The 19,491-nt window shown below is 44.9% G+C and overlaps 1 protein-coding gene across 9 annotated transcripts in view; it reads left to right on the forward strand.

Annotated features, from left to right (window-relative positions):
• Nucleotides 1-387: 387 nt before the first annotated feature.
• ARID1B (AT-rich interaction domain 1B) overlaps nucleotides 388-19,491 on the forward strand; it is a 440,026-nt gene continuing 420,922 nt past the window's right edge. For all 9 annotated transcript variants that reach the window (XM_070795595.1, XM_070795600.1, XM_070795596.1 and 6 more), the window contains exon 1: nucleotides 388-2,241. In XM_070795595.1, the coding sequence (XP_070651696.1) occupies nucleotides 400-2,241 (1,842 nt within the window). In that variant the 5' untranslated portion in view covers nucleotides 388-399. The remainder of the gene's footprint in view (nucleotides 2,242-19,491) is intronic.

Genomic DNA, 19,491 nt, shown 5'->3' on the forward strand with positions numbered 1-19,491 from the left:
GCGAGTGCGCCCGAGCAGAGAGAAGTGGATAATAGTTGCTCGGGCTCGCCCGGCTCCCTCTCAAGCCATGCTGGGCCCGAGCGGCTCAAGTCAGTCGTGTATTTTTACCCATATCCGGGGTAGAGAGGAAAAAGAGAAAAAGTTTCATTTAAACCTGCACTAAAAACTTTCACCCTGAAATCACACAGCGGGAACAGGCCCAGACCGTAAGGCGTAGACTCCCGGTTCGGCTCCGGCGGGGCCCTTGGAGTGAGGGGAGTGGGGAGGGGGCTCGCTCGATTCCCGTCGGGGCGTGTGGATGCGCACAGGAGGGGCCGCGGACTAAAAAGTGGGTTTTATTGTCTCCCCCCGCGCGCCGCCCCCCCCCCCCCCCCCCGGCCTCGCCACGCCGCGGCGATCATGGCCGCGCGGGCAGCAGCAGCAGCGCGGGCGGGCAGCGGCGAGCGGCGGGCGCCCCCGGGGCCGCGGCCGGCGCCCGGGGCCCGGGACCTGGAGGCGGGGGCGCGCGGCGCGGCGGCACCGGGACCCATGCTGGGGGGCGGCGACGGCAGCGGCCTGAGTAATGTGCACCACCACCCCCTGCACCCCCGTCACGAACTGAACATGGCCCATAACGCGAGCGCCGCGGCCGCGGTCGCCGCCAGCACTAACAGCGCCAAGAGCGGCGGCTCCGAGGCGGAGGGTGGAAGCGCCACCGCGCTGTCCTCCTCCTCCTCCTCCTCCTCCGCCGCCGCGGCGGCTGCGGCGTCCTCCTCTTCCTCCTCGTCGGGCCCGGGCTCGGCCATGGAGACGGGGCTGCTCCCCAACCACAAACTGAAAACCGTTGGCGAAGCCCCCGCCGCAGCGCCCCACCAGCAGCAGCACCACCACCACCATCACCACCACCATGCCCACCACCTCCAACACCACCACCACCACCATGCCCACCACCTCCACCACCTCCACCACCACGCACTACAGCAGCAGCTAAACCAGTTCCAGCAGCAGCAGCAGCAGCAACCACAGCAGCAGCAGCAGCACCAACATCCCATTTCCAACAACAACAGCCTCGGCGGCGCGGGCGGCGGCACGCCTCAGCCCGGTGCCGACATGGAGCAGCCGCAACATGGAGGCGCCAAGGACGGTGCCGCTGCGGGCAGCCAGGCCGAGCCCCCGGGCCAGCCGCTGCTGAGCAAGCCGGGCGACGAGGACGACGCGCCGCCCAAAATGGGGGAGCCGGCAGGCGGCCGGTTCGAGCAGCCGGGCCTGGGCGCCCTGGGCGCGCAGCAGCAGCAGCAGCCGCCGCCGCCAGTCGCCGTGCCCGGGGGCGGCGGAGGCGGCGGCGGCGGCCCGGCGGCCGTCTCGGAGTTTAATAATTACTATGGCAGCGCTGCCCCAGCTAGCGGCGGCCCCGGCGGCCGCGCTGGGCCTTGCTTTGATCAACATGGCGGACAACAAAGCCCCGGGATGGGGCTGATGCACTCCGCCTCAGCTGCCGCCGGAGCCCCCAACAGCATGGACCCCCTGCAGAACTCCCACGAAGGGTACCCCAACAGCCAGTACAACCATTATCCGGGCTACAGCCGGCCCAGCGCGGGCGGCGGCGGCGGCGGCGGCGGTGGAGGAGGAGGAGGAGGAGGAGGAGGCAGCGGAGGAGGAGGAGGAGGAGGAGGAGGAGCAGGAGGAGCGGGAGCTGTGGCGGCGGCGGCCGCGGCGGCGGCGGCAGCAGCAGCAGCAGGAGGCGGCGGCGGCGGCTATGGGGGCTCGTCCTCGGGGTACGGGGTGCTGAGCTCCCCCCGGCAGCAGGGCGGCGGCATGATGATGGGCCCCGGGGGCGGCGGGGCCGCGAGCCTCAGCAAGGCGGCCGCCGGCGCGGCGGCGGCGGCAGCGGCGGCGGCGGCGACGGGGGGCTTCCAGCGCTTCGCCGGGCAGAACCAGCACCCGTCGGGGGCCACCCCGACCCTCAACCAGCTGCTCACCTCGCCCAGCCCCATGATGAGGAGCTACGGCGGCAGCTACCCGGACTACAGCAGCCCCAGCGCGCCGCCGCCGCCGCCGCCGCCGTCGCAGCCCCAGTCCCAGGCGGCAGCGGCGGCGGCGGGGGCGGCGGCGGGCGGCCAGCAGGCGGCCGCGGGCATGGGCTTGGGCAAGGACATGGGCGCCCAGTACGCCGCTGCCAGCCCGGCCTGGGCGGCCGCGCAACAAAGGAGCCACCCGGCGATGAGCCCCGGCACCCCCGGCCCGACCATGGGCAGATCCCAGGTAACCCCCGCGCCGGCCGGGCCTGCTTCCGCCGCGGCGGCCTCGCCGCGCGCCGCGAGCCCTGTAGTTTCTTTTCTTTCCGCGTTACTTTTTCTGCGTCTTCGGCCCTGGTGGGGGTTGGTGGTGGTGTGTGTGTGTGAGGCGGCGGTGGGGAGGTGGGGGAGCGAGGCGCCCAAAGCCATTTTAACTCGCGGCTGCCTCGCTCCGAGGCCCGGCGGCGCGCAGGGTCGGAGTGCGCGGCCCGGGGCCCCGGGGGGCGGAAAGGGGGTCCCCTCGCCGAGGCCCGGGACGGGCGCCGCGGTGGCCGGTCGCCGAGCGCCCGCCTCGACACCCCCGCCCTGGGCGCCGAGCCGCGCGGCCGGGACCGCGCCACCGGGAAGCCGTGTGGGCGCTGGGGACCGTTCGGGCAGCTTTATTTTATTTATTTATTTATTTTTACCACAGAAATAGGCGCTCCGGGCCGGTAGGGTCTGAGGAGGAATAACTGCCCCCCGCTTCTCGGGTAGCGCCCACCATGAGCTCGAACTGAGGAAAGAATGAGGAACTTTGTCCTACCTCAGGCCACACCGCGTTTTTCCCTCTTATAGCTCACAAGGTGAAGGCAGGAGAAGAAAAAAAAAAAAAAGGTTAGCTTTGTGGCAGCCGATCGTGTGTTTCGTAGTTGTGCCCAGGCATTCGGCGATATTCGACGCGGGCTTCGAGTTTTGAGCGTTTAGTAGCCAAAAAGAGTACCCACGTTTTACAACGATGGGGAGGAAAACGACCCTAAAATATATCGATTCATTCCCAAGAATAAGCCGGGGAAATCCATTATTTGGCTTGCAGGCTGCTTGAAAGGAGTCACCTTCAACGGACAGGCTGCGTTAAAGGAACACATTCCGGTTAAACTGAACTTATTTGGATCGTGGGTTAGGCGTACGTTTTTAGTCAGCGAACCCAGGGAGGGAGCAGACCAGAGAAAATGGATCTTTTTGGATCAGATTTATTTGGATTTTTAATTTCCGCCCCCCCCGCCCCCCCAAGTCCTTCAGCGTTATTAGGAAGAGTCCTGCACTCTTGCTGTTTCTCGCTCGGAGGCTGAGCCTAAAGACTGGCTTGATCTCCTTTGCAAGGTTTGGAATTTGAATTGTGGAGGTAAACTGGCTGTAATAGTCTCCAGACAGCTGCCTCTGAGTTGACATCTAATCTGCCATCTGATTGGCTCCCCTCTCACCATTGGGCATTTAGCACTGCTGATGTAAATAGAAGTGCTGAGCAGTACAGTCACAAAAATTCTTGCCACAAATAATAACTGAGCTCTATTACATGCAGATGTAAGGTGGAATATTATTTAAAGCTTAAATTATTATGAATCACAGTTACTAATAAGAGGATTAAATACCTAAAAACATTACACTGGTGTCCAGTATTGGGCACTTAGAAAATTCAGCTGTTTGACAGTCTCAGCATGGCCATTGCATATCTCATTCACTATAATTGTAGGGTGAGGATATGGCAATTGAAAAAGAATTAAACCAAAAATTTTACCAGTTTCTGGATTTGGAAAGCTTTTATAAAATTACCCTTTATGGATTAAACCATGAAAAAATTTGGAATTATGTCATCACAAGTAGTTTAATATAAAATTAAAACTTGTAACATTAAAAATGTCATGATTCTGATAGCCAGTGGTATATTTTAGTAATATTAGCTTTATAACAAGATTAAAACTATATTTCTGGTAAGTTGTGCTTTAACAATCCTGATCGTTTTTAGATGTTAGTGTATGAGGGGTTTCAGTTAGAATGGACATGATGTTTAAGAAAACATGAAATGGGGAAACTATAATAATTTTTGGAGACAGCAATTAGTTAAAAGGGAAGAAATGGACGTTGTGAAATTTAAAAAATTATTTTGTATTTGCTTCTGATTTGGAAGCAAATGCCTCAGGAATCTTTTTCCCCCCCTTGATTATTTTGCTAGGTTAGGTTATATGAGCCTTATTTGAACTGCTTACACAGTGTTTTAGGGAAACTGTATTACATGCAAATTGTGCTGGGTTTCTTCCAAATAGTTTTTCTTTCAGGGACATTAGAATTTTTTAAACTTTTTTAACGTTAAAATATGTTAAAAAGGAATAATGGTGGCTGTAATATCTGTTTTTATTTAGCTCATTTACTTTAGGAAGGTGCATTTTAATAATAACCGTATTTTAGATGAGAGACTTGTCAGAATGTGTGCATTACTGAATTTAACAGATAATCATGTGAATCCCAGGCTGAGGACGTTGGGAGTCCACTCCTTTCTAATCTTCAGTTAGTAGAGTTTTACTGTTAATGATAATACATTTTCCTATTCTTCATAGAAAACTTGGGATTCTGATTTTTTTGATTCGGATAGGTGAAAACATAGGAAAACTTTGTGTAAATAAACCCATGTAATTAATTTTGAAAAGATTTGCTTTGTCAGCTTCCTTTTAAAGGGACAGTTTAGAATTCACATCTCTGTAAACCAGTAACGAGGATGATAGAGGCAGATGCAGGTCGGTGTTACTTTCCGGTATTTTTTCGTAGTGGTACCAGTCATTTTAAGTGTTTTGTTTTCTTGGAATGAGAGTGAATCCTTTATGTCCTCAGTATGACCCTTAGGAATAGCTTTTTTGTTTTTAAGGGGGAAGAAAAATGCTGGGCGTGTGACCTAGATTCACTGATTTCTTGTAGGTACTATACCGTATAACATGTGGAATGTGTCTTTTTTTGGTATTTTTTCTTTTTGGAAGGCTGCTATTCTTTAGTATTTGTTATGATAGTTATACTAAGGACCAGTTGTTTGTCCAAAACATTAGATTACTATATAACTATAGGTCATGAAATACTATTAAATTTTCTCATGGCTTTTAACACGTTTAGTTTCATTTTTGATTTAGGAATGGTTTACATTGGGTGGCAATGTTTTTGTAATTGAGAACAAAACGTGTGTATATTGTAATGGGAGGGTCTTTTTTAAAAGTGAAATAAGGCATTTTACAATATACTTAGTGGGTTTTTGTGAGATAAAGTATTCAGATAAAGCAATCTCAAAAGGAATACTGAGGACTGCTCACATAACTAAGATTTTGTGATGTCCATATTTGTGCTGAATTTCATTAATCCTATTTTAACTTTAATTTTATAGAATATAATACAACATAATTTTTAAAAAGCCTTATTTACCATTAAAAGAAAACTGATTAGCTGATTTCAAAGCAGTAAGTTTTGTAAGTAACCAGACTTACAGGCTGGTTCCTGATTACCTTAAAATTTGAATAAGATACATTATAACACTCTCCCACTTTCCCCGCTCAGTGCAGTTATCCTATATGATATGTTAAATCTTGTAAAGAAATATTTGTGGACTAAATTGATACATTTGCTGAGCTATGACTGGCCAGCTGCCCCATCTTTAAGAGGAGGTGGAATTGGCAACTGTGGTTCATTTAAAAAACAAAGAAAATACAATGAAAAATGTCAACTGTTTTCTGTTTTTCTGGGTTATCTGAAATGAAATTGTGCATGGCTTAAAATTGTTTTCATTGGGGATCCTGATTTCTGTGTACTTTTGCAGTTTTTTTTTTTTTAAGGCAACTACTCTGTATGACAGCTGTCACTTAAATTTATGTTTATATTAACACAAAATCAATACATATATTCCAGGGAACAACATATTCTTACCTTGCATCTGTAATAAGAAACCCTAATCCCTCGTTTTTCTTTGGTTTTGTTTTTTTATCTATATTCAGGAGTGAATTTTTGGCAAAACTTTTTATACTCGTTCCATTTTTCCCATGTCATGTTGTATCAGAAGCATCTGAATTGTGTTGTGGATATGGAAATATTCCAAATCACACCTAGACACTTGTACTAATGAACTACCCTCTAACTACCATTTTCTTTCATTAAAACTGTAAGAATAACATCTTCACTCTGGCATAAAAGTATATATTAATTCTGGCTTGAGAACCGATTTAAAAAATGTAAGACAGTGTAGAGGAAGTCTCTTAATATACAACCCATTTGGTAGTTTTATTAGAAATAGACACATTTTAAAGAAAACAGATGTAACAGAGGGTGGTTGAATTTTCAGGTCTATATGAATGGACTTTATTACTTTATAATTTGGAGCTGGGTGTATTTGAAAAAAAAAAAAAAGAATTCTGATGTAATAGGAACTTACTTATTTCCCTAAGATAAATACCAGTGTGACAGGCAAACCAAAAAGATGATCATTTATTTAACCCTCTTCTCTTCTAGCAAGAAAGTAGTTTACATTAAAAAAAAATTTTTTTTGAGGGGGGGGCGGTGGTTTCTATAAAATTTTGCAACTTATTTTGAAGACTGACTTGGAGATGTAAATTTGGGGCAGGTTGGCATAGGAAACTATTAGCTTTTTGCCTCTCCCGGGTGGAGAGGTTTTTCTTCCTTCTCTGCAGGAGCTTGACACTGCTCACTTAATGGAGCTGTGTGCTTTGATCCATATTTGAGGAAAGGGAACTAGTATTTCACTTGTGTCACTTTCCTTTTGGGCTGTGTGTAGATATATAAATTGGAGTCTTAAATATTTGTGTTTGAAAGAACTGTTGTGTGTTTCTTAAAACAGCAGATTCATGGAGGCTCAGAATGAGTATTAATAAAACTCAAGTCCCATTAATTTTGGGGATAATATATAGATTTTCAAAATGGATATTACAAAAACTTAGGACATTTTACAATCCTCTTTTTACTTGAGGGCCATATTCCTGTCCATGGCCTTTTGGGAATTGGGTAGTTTTCATCACGTGCCTTTTTAGAGGGGTCTCCTTCATCAGGAGATCACTGTGGGTGTGTAAAGGAGAGCTGCGTTCTTGCTTTGTGTGCATGCTTGAGACCGAGGAGTCCCAAGTCCTGGTTTCCCGGGGTGTGGAGTGGGGGCAACCAGGCAAAACTGCTCATCCACCAGGGGCGTGTTTATGTAGGTGTAGATCTGTTACACAGTACTGCTTTTTCCAGTTTGAAGGCTGTTTATAAAAGACTTGAGCGGCCTTTTTTGGTTTAATTGAGTGGTTGAGTGAATTAATTTTGACCTAAAATGTTTTTTATATGGTGGTGACTTTTTCTCTTAGAAATTTGCCTAGAATGACTTAGGTATAATTACCTAAATATTATTAAGCATCCACTTATTTTGCCGTATGCCACTGGAATGAATGAAATTGTTGATGTAAGTATACTGTAGTTGTAACGATTCATGTTAATTGAGTGACGTGAAGTGAAAGTTGCTCAGTCTTATCAGACTCTTTGAGACCCCATGGACTATCCAGTCCATGTAATTCTCCTGGCCAGAATACTGGAGTGGGTAGCTTTTCCCTTCTCCAGGAGATCTTCCCAACCCAGGGATCGAACCCTGGTCTCCTGCATTGTAGGCAGATTCTTTACCAGCTGAGCCACCAGGGAAACCCCTAATTAAACTCACTAACTGAGTGAGTGAGTTTATCAAAGTAAAATATGTGTTTTCACAGGAGGTTTTCAACACATATGTTCTATTTTCAAAGTCTTTAACTCCAAGTAATTCTAAGAAAACTGTTTCCTTATATTTACTTAGTTGAATAGGATCCAGTAACCAGTTTTTTAAACCTACTTCTGGATAGATCAACGCCAAGGTAAAAAGGTCCATCCGTGTAGTCAAGGCCATGGCGTTCCCAGTGGTCACGTCCTGTTGTGAGCGCTGGATGGTGTGAAAGGTGGAGCGCCAAAGGATTGATGCCTTCAAACTGTGGTGTTGGAGAGGACTCCTGAGAGTCCCTTGGACAGCAAGGAGGTCAAATTAGTCAGTCTTAAGGGAAATCAACCCTGAATACTCGTTGAAAGGACTGATGCTGAAGCTAAAACTCCAGTGTTTTGGTCATCTGATATGAACAGCTGGTTCACTGGAAGAGTCCCTGATGCTAGGAAAGATTGAGGGCAGAAGGAGAAGGGGGCGTCAGAGGATGGGATGGCTGGATGGCATTACTGATGCAATGGACATGAACTTGGGCAAACTTCAGGAGATGTTGAGGGACAGGGAGGCATGTTGTGCTGCAGTCCATGGGGTTACAAAGAGTAGGACATGACTGGGCGACTGAACAACAACAACAAGGATATTAGAAGGCTGTGGAGTTCAGTAGGTGAACTAATGATGAAATTGATCTGTTTCTTGATTGATATTCATTGCTAGGAAAGAGACTAAAGCCGTAAAATCTTAAGCATGTCTCATCTATCCATAGAATCTCTTATTTTTGGTAGGATGGCAGCAAAATCTGGAGTAGATCTATCACAGCAAGGCAGTCCTTTTGAACTGAAGTATGGAGTAGGTTTGGCCTCTGTTACCTCCATTCTGTTAAGATGCACTTCCCTGTCTCCTTGGGCCTTGATAAAAGATGAAATTTGAGAATCAGAGTAGAAGTTATTCCTTATTAAGTGACTCTAGAAGGGAAGCTATATTTGATGAAATCCAGGAGAAAATTCTAGACCACTTTATTTTTCTAAATATGGGATGCTAAAAAAGCTATATATGTGTATTTTTTGGTTGTGGCAGAACGTACATTACATAAAATTTACCACTTTAGGGTACAGTTCAGTGGCATTAAGTACATTCACGTTGCTGTGCAACCATTGTTCCATCTATTTCCAGGATATTTTCATCCTCCCAAATAAAAATGAATAAATATTTTTCTTCCCTTTTTTGTCAAAATTTAAAATTGTTAGCTATTAACATGTAAATAAAATAAGCTTATTTTTATAACCATTAATCTTGCTACTTCATAGTTTATGAGTAAATCCTCCCTCCAAGGAACAGTAATGGTGTTTTTGGTTTGTTTTTAGTCCATTGCTTCTAATTCTAACTTTAGCGTAATTGTCCCTGTTTTTGTCAGTTTGGAGATGTGCATTGTGTAGGTTAGTTGTTTCATTGTCAGTTATGGTATTAAAAGCTGAAAAGCAACTTTTCGAAGCCTTTCTGTTTAAAGGTTTGAGGTACTTTGTTGGGAGAAATCTGGGACTTTGTTAGATAATAGGATATGGAAATGAACTGTTAGCATGATCATTTATTTCTCTTATCCCCTTATTTCTCTTCATTTTTTGCATTTTTAGCCTCTTTTTAAAATTACTGGTTTTACCTTTCTGTTATTAGTGGAGATCACTTATAATGATAATTTTTTAAAAAGTGTATTTTATGTTTTAAGGCATCTCACCCCCTAACCCAGAGCAAGCAAACCAAACCACGTGCGTGTTTTCAGTGTTCTGTGCCCCAGGTTTGTGCATCCCTCCTCATGGTTTTATCATCCTCTGCAAAACTGCAGAAAGTCTTTGTAGGTGGAAAAATTCCTAAATTAAGACGATTGGCCTTTTGATGAAATGTTCGAGGCAGCTGCAAAGGGATATTTCTTGGGCCCTGGTTAGTCTTTCTCATGAACAGGCTCTGTGTGTGTAAAATATTGGCATTGTGTTTCGGTTACTGTTGATGCTGATATGTGGTCACATCTTTATACGATCAGTGATGTACTTTAACCCCAGATTCTCCAGAGGGCACAGAGAAAATGAGCTGTGGTTTAAGAGCTCATACTGGCAGCAACAATTACTTCTCAAGGTGTAAACATTTAGCATTTGTGTATGCTGTGAGGTGTACAGCAGGTAAATACCTACTGTATACTATCAACTGGGAAATATTTATTTCACCCACTTTCTTAATCAGCCGTGTGCCAGCCGCAGGGGGTAGCCAGGCCGTGGGGCTCACTCCTGCTCCTGTGTGCAGCTTAGGCCAGAGACATCCTGCCAGAGCCTGCTTCCGCTGTGCCTGGCCTTGGTAGTTTTGGCATCTCGTTGACTTAGAACCGGCTCATTTAAACAGTGTGCAAAGAGCAACCATGTGGGTCAGCAGTCTGTTGGCCTGCCTTTTTTGGGCGTGGGAGTGGATTTTGGCAAAACAAATAATTGTAGATTGTTGTGATAGAGACGATGTGGGCTAGTGACTCTTCATGTCTACCAAATAGTTGTTGGCTTGGTGCCAGAGCAAAATAGCGATCCACTACAGAGAATAATAACTAGAAGAAGAAGAGGATCACTTTGAAATTTACATAGAGAGGTTCTTCTTTTTCTCAGTTTTCTACATTATATGGGCTCTTGGGGAAAAAGTTAAAACAGTCTGCTCAGATTTAGGAAGATACTTAGATGGCTAGAGTATTTTTGGTAACTGTTTAGATAATGTATGCTGGCTGAGGAGTAAATTCAGCTACTGCTTCTGGGTCCTGAAATAAACCTCAGAAAGCAAAGCATTGATGGTTAGTGGAGGATGTTTCAGAATTCTTAGTATCTCCTGTTTCTTTTTGTGATGAGCATCTCAGAAGTGAAACCGCTCATAATACTTCAGAGTCTAATTTTTGGAAATTGTTGGTAATTCTGAAATTTGTCTAGAATTTGTCTATAAAATTTCTGAAATTTTAAGAGCAGATTTTAAGATTCAGGGACCATATATTTATGCATGCGAGTAACTTACTGATCGTATTTTTTTTTTAAATAATAAATTCGCTTCACCCAGTGAATTATTAGTGACTTTGGAAACAGAAAGGGAAAACATGGCCACTGCTGAGCAAGTATCTTTCTTACGGGCCAATTTCTGAGGGAACTGATATGTTTGAATATTAGTTTGTTTCTTGTGATGATGAGGGTTTATGAGAATATAAATGTATCACAATCTGTCCCGACGTAAGGGAAGGGTCACGGGCTTGGAGTTGGTCAGACCTTGAATTCTTCTGGAGGCTTCAGTGCTCGTTTTCTCGGAGATCTGACAGGACTCAGTTTTCCTTCTCGCACTGTGGCCTGCTAGGCGGGGTGACCACCGAGAGCATAGCCATCGGTCCTGTAGCATCTTTAAGTGGCACCACTGGTCTACCGCGGCTGTAGAAAAGGGGGCCCGGGATCTTGTTCTCTGCCTAGCCCTGCTGCACTCAGGGTGCGGTTGAGGACAAGCCTCTGCCTCCATCAGTTAATGACCCCTAGTCCCTTCCAGCTATAAAACCCTGTGATGCTTTGAAATGTTTTTAAAAGAATATACTGCCTAATCAGTTATGCACCACTGAATATCTTATTAAACTACACTAGATCCCAGACATGTTCAGAGAATATCAACTGAGCCCAGTGCAAATATACAGATTTTGTGAATTCCAGAGTAATTCCCCTCACAAAATGTAGTTATGTGCTGATTGGACTCTTGTAAACGGTTACATGAAACTGCTTTTGGTTTGCTGGTAGAGCCCAGGGGAGACCGACGCCTTTAGACCACGCCACTGACCCCTTCGATATTCTTCCTATGTATTAGGAAATTCTGTTCTCTGGCCAAGAGTCACTTCTTTTTCTTCTGCCTCTTAGGCCTTTCCACTTTAATGGTCTGCAGAAAAGACTGTCTCTCTAGCGGAAGTACTTTTTTGCAAGGAACAAAGTTTCAAAAATTTAAAATTAGCTTCTCTGACGTTCTGAGTGCTAAGCCTTGGTCTCTCATTAGTTAAGTAACTTGCTTCTGTATCTGCTTCAGCTTCACTTCTGTATGGTTCAGATTTGGTCCTTAGCCAGATTATAATTTACATATCATGGAAGTTTAGGACTGCCCTCAAAGAGTCAAAACCGGAAACGTAAAATCTGAGAATGCCAAGGGACTGCCTCAAATATGCAGAGAAGAGCAATTTTTCTTTTTTATGCTGAGATTTTTAAAAGTGCCAGGGACAAAATTTAATTCTATTATGAACAAATACTTAACAAGCACCACTTAGTGCTTAAGATACAAAGAATAAATATAACATATGATCTGTAATTTTCCCTGGTGAATTATCAGAAACCCCTGGTGTCTTACAAAGTGGAAATTAAAATGAATGGCTACATTATTCTTCTGCAGTTCTCTGCAGAAAGACTATATCTGTCAGAGTGCATCATCTTATTTGAAGAGTAGATGATAATGTATCCAAACGGAAAATTTCCTGTTGAGTGTGTTATTATACATTTTGCTATTTGATGTGGAAGGTCAGAACACTTGGAGGTGGTTCTTAGGTGCTGTGACACTGATGAGAAAGTGATCTTAGTTTGGATGTTATTTTGGGTATCATGCAGTGATTTTTTTTCTGCTAAAGAAATGACTTTATAATATCAATACCGTGAAGGATTTAAAATTCAGTTCATTGACCTTCCCTGAACAGCCTTCAAAATGTTGGGGCTTTGGGACTATCGATTTATGTCAGCGTAGTGAGACCTGGAGCGCCAGGCTGCTGTTTTTGCAGGGCCTACTGGGTACTTGGCTGCGGGTTGGATCCTTTGAGAAGTCTTGGCCTTTAGCTAGTCCTGGTCTTTAGCAGAGACCAAAGGCAGGTAGGCATGCTACACAGTACAGTGTGCAGGTTTAGGTGGGGCGGGCTGAGCTGTTAGAGGGGTACCTCGCAGACCAGGTTGGCGTGGGTCTGAGCAGGAAAGCTCTGTTGTACAGCAGGTCTCGTAAGCTAAGATCCATTTGAGGATCAGAAGTTGACCACGTGAAGAGGTGTGGGGATGAAAGCAAGGGGCAGAACCAAAGGAGTGCAGGTTGGAGAACCTGAAGGCTGGGCATTTACTACCTGTGTGACCCTGAGCAAGTCACTTCACCTCTCTAAGGTTTGTAGCTTCTTCATTTCAAAGAGATGGGAAAGAATTCTTAGTCATGGAATTCTTGGGAGAAGTTGATTTGACGATATACTGGTATACTGCCTGGCAAGGGTAGGGATGCATGGTAAGGAACTGAAATGAGCTAAGTGTGATTCTGTATTAGTCAGTTTAACAGCCTATTGGTCTTTCCTCTCGGAACAAATAGGTTAATATTTGAAGCTTATTTCTAACCCAGGCAGTGTCAGTTTCTTATTGCCCTGTATGTCATTACCTTGCCAGGAGTTTAGGAAAGGTTATGAGGCAGTTGATCACATTTCTAAAATGTCTCCTGTAGTTTCCCCTGTATTTTGCAGTCATATGTTTCCTGGTAAGGAAAAAGAAATTCGGAAGGTTAGTAATTAGAACATTTAATTTGACCACCATCAACAAACCTTTAATGATGTTGGTGTAGGGACACTGTATTAGTTAAAAAGATATCCAGAGAATATGGGAAAATAGTTACACATCATGGTGTTCATTGTTTAGCATAGAGGAGTATTCTTAGATTGCTAAATGAACATCAGCAAGTAAAGTAAATAAAGATAGCTTGTGGGATATTTTTATTTTACTTACTATTCAGTTTGACTAGAAATATGGATTGAATTATACTGTTTATAGACTGGCCTCATAAGCAGTCTAAATTTTGAGTTGAAGGTAATTTGGTGGTAGGCAGACAATTTGCAAGTTGGTGAAATGGATCTTTTGCTTCCGATTAATTTTCTCTGGTTTTTAAACAAGTAGTTTAACTGTTGAAAAGTTAAAAAAAAAATCTTCGTCATGTTTGTAACAAGATTGTGGGGTGTGAAACCCTTCCCTTCCCCTACTCTGGGTGCCAACTCCCTTCCACTTCCTGAGGCTGGATAGACATAGCTCCGGGAGGCCATGCCAACCAGCCTGCCTGCTGGTGGGCAGAGGTGCACTTCGTGGACCGCTTGGCTGTTCCCCTTGGTTTCTTACCTGGTACCCAGTGTGTGTGGCAGGACTTTGTCCTTCTTCCTCGCCTGAGATATCTGTCAGACATGTGAGCATTTTAAAAGTGTTTCACTTGTATTCAACGATTCATTAGTGAAAATAGAACATAAAAAGCAATTTTGTGTTTTGTCTTTTACTGGGTATGAAAATCCTATAATTTTCCATGCTGCTCTATTATTAGTGAAGAGAGAGAGAAGAATGGAGGGAGAAGATGGATTTTATTTAAGACAGTTATATTCTGATAACTTGAAGGAATGTGCTTTCTCAGTGTAAATACCTTTTCTTGATGTTTAATGGTTCTTTGAAAAACTAATGCAAAAAAAAATTTTGTAATCAGCTATTTGAGCCAACTGGTCATCCAATGGGGTGAGTTTTACTGTCCATGTGTCTAGAAATTTCACATAAATGCATCTTGTGAAGCGGGAGATGTACTAGCCTGGCTTACCCGGTAAAGCTGAAATCTGGGTTTGATTTGCATGTGTGGTATTTTTTAGGGACTTCAAAGTTTCACACATGCAGTAAACGAAGTAGTGTGTACCACATCACATGATCAAAATATTTTTCCCCTTGCTGCTGCCAGAAGCTATCTATTGCTTTTCAACATTCTTACTTGTTGGGCATCATGCCAAGATGTTTAAGACAACCCCTTACGTGAGCTGTTCCATTCTTAACCTCTTTGACTGAAGTGCCATGACCTTCACATATGTAGATTAGCCATGTGCTCTGTGAATTGAAACTTGCTGCCTCAGGAAGAAAGGGTTTTTCTTTTTATTCCACTGGGAATGTGACAGCCATTCATCCCTGACCTGGGCAGAGGTAATGCAAGGAAATTGGATTCAAATGGAACGTGGACAGATAACACAGGGAGGCAGGCAGGCTTACCTCCTTGTCTAGCGTGAAACTGTCTGTGGTGTGGGTAATGTGCTGATGTGAAGGATCCAAAAAGCAATACATACACAGAGAGAGGGAAATAAACGTGGGAGTTTTGGAACAACGTCCTTTTAAAAAAGGAAATGGTCATTATGGGCATTTCTAATTAGTTTTAACTTGACTCTTTCTCTTCCAACCTAAATTTTTGAAACCTTTTTTTGAATTTTTGTGTATTCCTTAATACTAGTCGAGAATTAAATAATTTTAATTTTGTAGGCAAGCATGGGCTTAAATATATTTAATTTAGCTGAGTCTTTAAAGTAGAAGTCACTGGAATGTATCGCGCGTGTCTGGAGGAATCAGCATGTTGCTTTGCATTACAGAAGTTTGAAATGAATCAATAGTCGTAGATATAGCTTTAGAATCAATAGTCGTAGATATAGCTTTACTCACGTGAGAGTCCTTCCTCAGTTTTATGATGAATGCAAGTAACGAACAGTGAATTTGGGGATTTTTATTAGATAAACCTAGATTTAAAGAATGTTTACCTTTGCTCTGTTAGTAAGCATACTTGACATTAAAGTCAGATTCAGTGTCAATAATAGTCACGGCACTTGATTGGGTTGATGTGATAGGGTATTGAGAAGGAAAGCTCTTAGAAGAATCCTGCATCTGAAGTGATACTCCAGCAAGTTTCTTAGGAGAAGGAGGGGATGATGAGGGCACTGTGAAATGTATGAGTGCTTTTGTGTGACTTTTAGAGCCCAGCCTTTCCTGTGTACATTAGAGCCTGTGAAATGTTATGGGTCAGAGCATCTGTTATGGGCTCCGTGGGAGGCGTTGTTGATACCCAGCTCTCTGTGGGGTGCAGAATAGGACATCTGTGTGGGGAATACGCTTAATGGACACAGTAGACTAAGATGGAAGGAAAATTATCCTGTAACTTGAGGAAGTCTTGCTTCTTTTCCAAACGAGGACTAAACAAAAAAATTGGCAAAAGTGCCTGGTCGTGATCACGCAGGATATGGGGCCTTTCATGGATTTTTGTTAACATGGCAGACATCGGGAGGGATGGTCTGTGGATGATGGCAGGACTTGTGTCTGACCCACATCTTGATGTGCAGTTGGGAAGATGGAGCAGCACATGCGCCCACAGGATCAGGTTGATGCAAGGGTGGAGGTGAGGAGCAGCAGGGCAGCCACGTGACTGAGGTGTGGACCAGTGCAAGTGGCCTTCCTGGGGAGCGGCCTGCTGGGCTCCTGCGAAGCAGGAAAGATGGCGAGGTGCCAGTGAGTCCGCAGCCAAATCTTAAGTGATTTCTCCTTTTTTTTTTTTAAAAAAAAAAAAGGGTGGCCTGTGTAAGACTGTATCGTGGGGACATATGAAATCAGCCTCTCATTCCTGTCAGGCATGATTGGCAAAGCTCTTACAAACACTCTGCTTTCCACTCTTGGCCTCCCAAATAGAGACATGCAGATTCAGAGAAGGATTTTTAAAAGAGTTAAGTAATAGTGAGCTAATAAGGTCACTGCTGTGTTTGAACACCTCCTCTGTGTGCCAGGCAGGTTGCATAGAGTAATTGCAATCCTCCCAGTCTTCCTGTTTCATAGACAAGTAAACTAATAGAATTAAGAAGTTTCTTCATGGAGATGGAAATGGAAACCCTCTCTAGTATTCTTGCCTGGACAGGGGAGCCTGGCAGGCTACAGTCCATGGGATCGCAAGAGTCGGACGTGACTTAGCGACTGAAACACCATAGAAAGTCTACCCTCAATTTGGCAGCTAGTGACAACTGTCCTTAAGATTTCTTTTTTTCCCCCCCAATAGAAAAAGAAAACACTTGGAAAATGAAAATAATAAATTTTCTATTCAAACGTAAAAAAAAAAAAGTTTCTTCAATACCCCAGTTTTGTCTGATGCTAGAGCCTACATTCTCTCAAGTGAAGGAGAGGTTCTCAAACCTGGTTTTCGGTCATATTTTGCCCAGGGAGGTAGACAAGGTCCCCAGGCCCCTCTCCCAGGATTCACCGGCTCTTAGTCTGTGGAACGGCCTGTACACCCATGTTTTTGCCACCCACAGGTCATCAACAAGCTAGAGGTAAAGTTTAAACAGACGGCATCATCATTAAGATGTGTAGAATTTCCTTCTTAGAATTGAGGAGCTTTTAGTGATTTTTGGCCCCAGGGTCATACCAGACAAAGGAGAGGAAGGAGTCCGGTCCAAGGGCATGTGATGGCTATTGGATTTTTCTGATGGTGTCACTGAACATTAATTTACATCCGCCTGTTGGGGGAATCTCTGTCCCATGATCTGGGTCACTGCTTTAAGTTGAGTTTTCGAGGGAGGCTGTGAAATGGTCTGTTGACATTTAAAGCGGAGCACAGATTCTCTTCTGTCTGGGGTTGTTCACATGTGACTGTAACTGAAGGATGGGGCAGGGAGGCGATGGACCCGAGTAGAGAACAGTGTCTACTAATATGTGCTTAATAAATAGTTTTGGATAAGAGAATAGAGGAATGTACTGGACAGCATCTCAGGGTCCCTTGGTGTTAGGAGTCTAGAAATCTGTAAGTCTAAGAATGTTGAGGAGAGGACACGTGACAAACAGGGCCCAGGAGACTGGAGAAAAGGGACAGCAGAGGCAGCTGGAGGAGAGGATTCGAGAGGGAGAAAGTCATTAAAACGGAATGGCATTATGTGCCCAGAGTGAGCTCCTGTGGTGGGGGCAGTTATAAGACAAACTCCCAGATGAGCATATCTTAAATTCATTGGGGTGTTGATGTATAGTTAATAAATATAAGGCAGAAAAATCCTCTAATTCTTTGGTGAGGTTGTATCATGACACAGAGTCATGATTATTTCTGTTCTTGTTCTTGCCACGTAGCCATTGGAGCTGGAGTCATTGATGCTGGGAAGCTGTAAAGAGCACCCCATCACTGGACCCAGGCAGGTTCCTCGTTTCGGTTATGTACTCGGTCGAGGAACTTCTAGACTGGCCAGGATGTTGCGATGGGTCCTGAGGCCTTTTCAGCCTTTCTCTTGCTAGCTACATCTGATGGTAAGGTGCAGTACTGGGGAACTTCCCTTTCATGTCACCACGTGTTTCTCTCTTTTAAAATCTGTCAATAAAGCCAAATCTCACAGCTTTGGAAAAAAATCAGTTTGGCTCAGACCTTCTTTTAGACAACTGATGTACATTGAGTTTCACTTAACCAGTGGCTGCAGAGTGTTAACCCACTCCAGTGTTCTTGCCTGGAGAATCCCAGGGACGGGGGAGCCTGGTGGGCTGCCGTCTGTGGAGTCGCACAGAGTCGGACACGACTGAAGCAACTTAGCAGCAGCAGCAGAGTGTTTGAGAATTAGGAAAGATCACAGTCCTGGCTGTGCATGTCTGTTTCCTGGGTTTTCAGCTTGTGTTTTCCTCACCTCTCACTTGCTCCTAAACCTGAGGCTGAGAATATTTCCAAATGACGTACCTCCATAATGCTGTTTTTAGCTTAGAATTAACTGAAGGGCTTCTTGTCTCTTGTTTCCTATTTTCTAATGATATTTTATTTTGTTTTATCATTTATGGTAATATATCACTACTACAATATTCATGGATTTATAGTTTTTGAAGTTAACGCTGACTGTACCTAACCCATCTCAAGCAAATGAATTAACAGCCTATTTGTAGGCACGCACAGAAAGGGAAAACTAAAACAGAAAGAAAAGACCAAAACAAAACCCGTAACGTGCTTTTTTAACCATATGTCACAGGCGCATCCTTTTCTCTAAGACTGGACCTTTAATTTTGTTCGGTTCTTCACGCTTCTCAAGGGGTGGGCGCATCTGCATTTTCATCTTGCTCATTATGATGTGAGGTATCTTTTGCCCAGAAAGCGGACACCTGTCTGTCTGTCCTTATCCTTTCAGAGAATTTCTGTAGGAATGTATCATTCGTCTAGTTCTGGAGTTTTCAACATGCAGTCTTAACATTCTATAACAGCTGAGAAAGCCCTAAGAAAATAACTGTCAGAATGCTAGTGAACTTGACTCTGCCAGAGAAGAGTAAGGCCATTACCGCCTTGTTTTCAGGCACAGGCGATAGTTACTGGGTTCCCTGAGGTAACTTTCCTTTGGCCATGGTAAAAGGACAAAGCAGAGAAGCTAGTCATGCAGCGTGGGGAGCCGTGTGAAGCGAGCACCTGTGGAGGCTGACAGGTGAGCGGCCACGCGTCCTGCCAGGACACAGAGAGGAGACTGGCGGTGCTAGCTGGTCCCTTGGACCTTTTGAGGGACTCAGGGAGAAGCGGGTCAAACCTTACAGGCCTTGGTGTCTCTGAGAGTCTCAGACCCTAATCTGTAGGAGAGGCGGTGAGTCTGTGGGGTGGGGACATTGTGAGGGATACTCTCCAAACCCCGAAGACCCCGCGGAAAGAGTGGGCATCCAGGGCTGGAGCAGGCGGAAGCTTTGACACGAGTGGCAGCTACTGTGCTGCTTTAGGCGCTCGCTTGACTCATCAATAGATTGTTGTCATGGTTCAGTCGCTCAGTCGTGTGCTACTCTTTGTGACCCCATGGACTGCAGCACACCAGGCCTCCCTGTCCATCGCCAACTCCCAGAGCTTGCTCAAACTCATGTCCATCGAGTTGGTGATGCCATCCAGCCATCTCATCCTCTGTCATCTCTTTCTCCTCCTGCCCTCGCTCTTTCCCAGGCATCAGGATCTCTCTCT

This window comes from Bos indicus, chromosome 9 (genome assembly GCF_029378745.1).
Source record: "Bos indicus isolate NIAB-ARS_2022 breed Sahiwal x Tharparkar chromosome 9, NIAB-ARS_B.indTharparkar_mat_pri_1.0, whole genome shotgun sequence".
Classification (NCBI taxonomy): Eukaryota; Metazoa; Chordata; class Mammalia; order Artiodactyla; family Bovidae; genus Bos; species Bos indicus.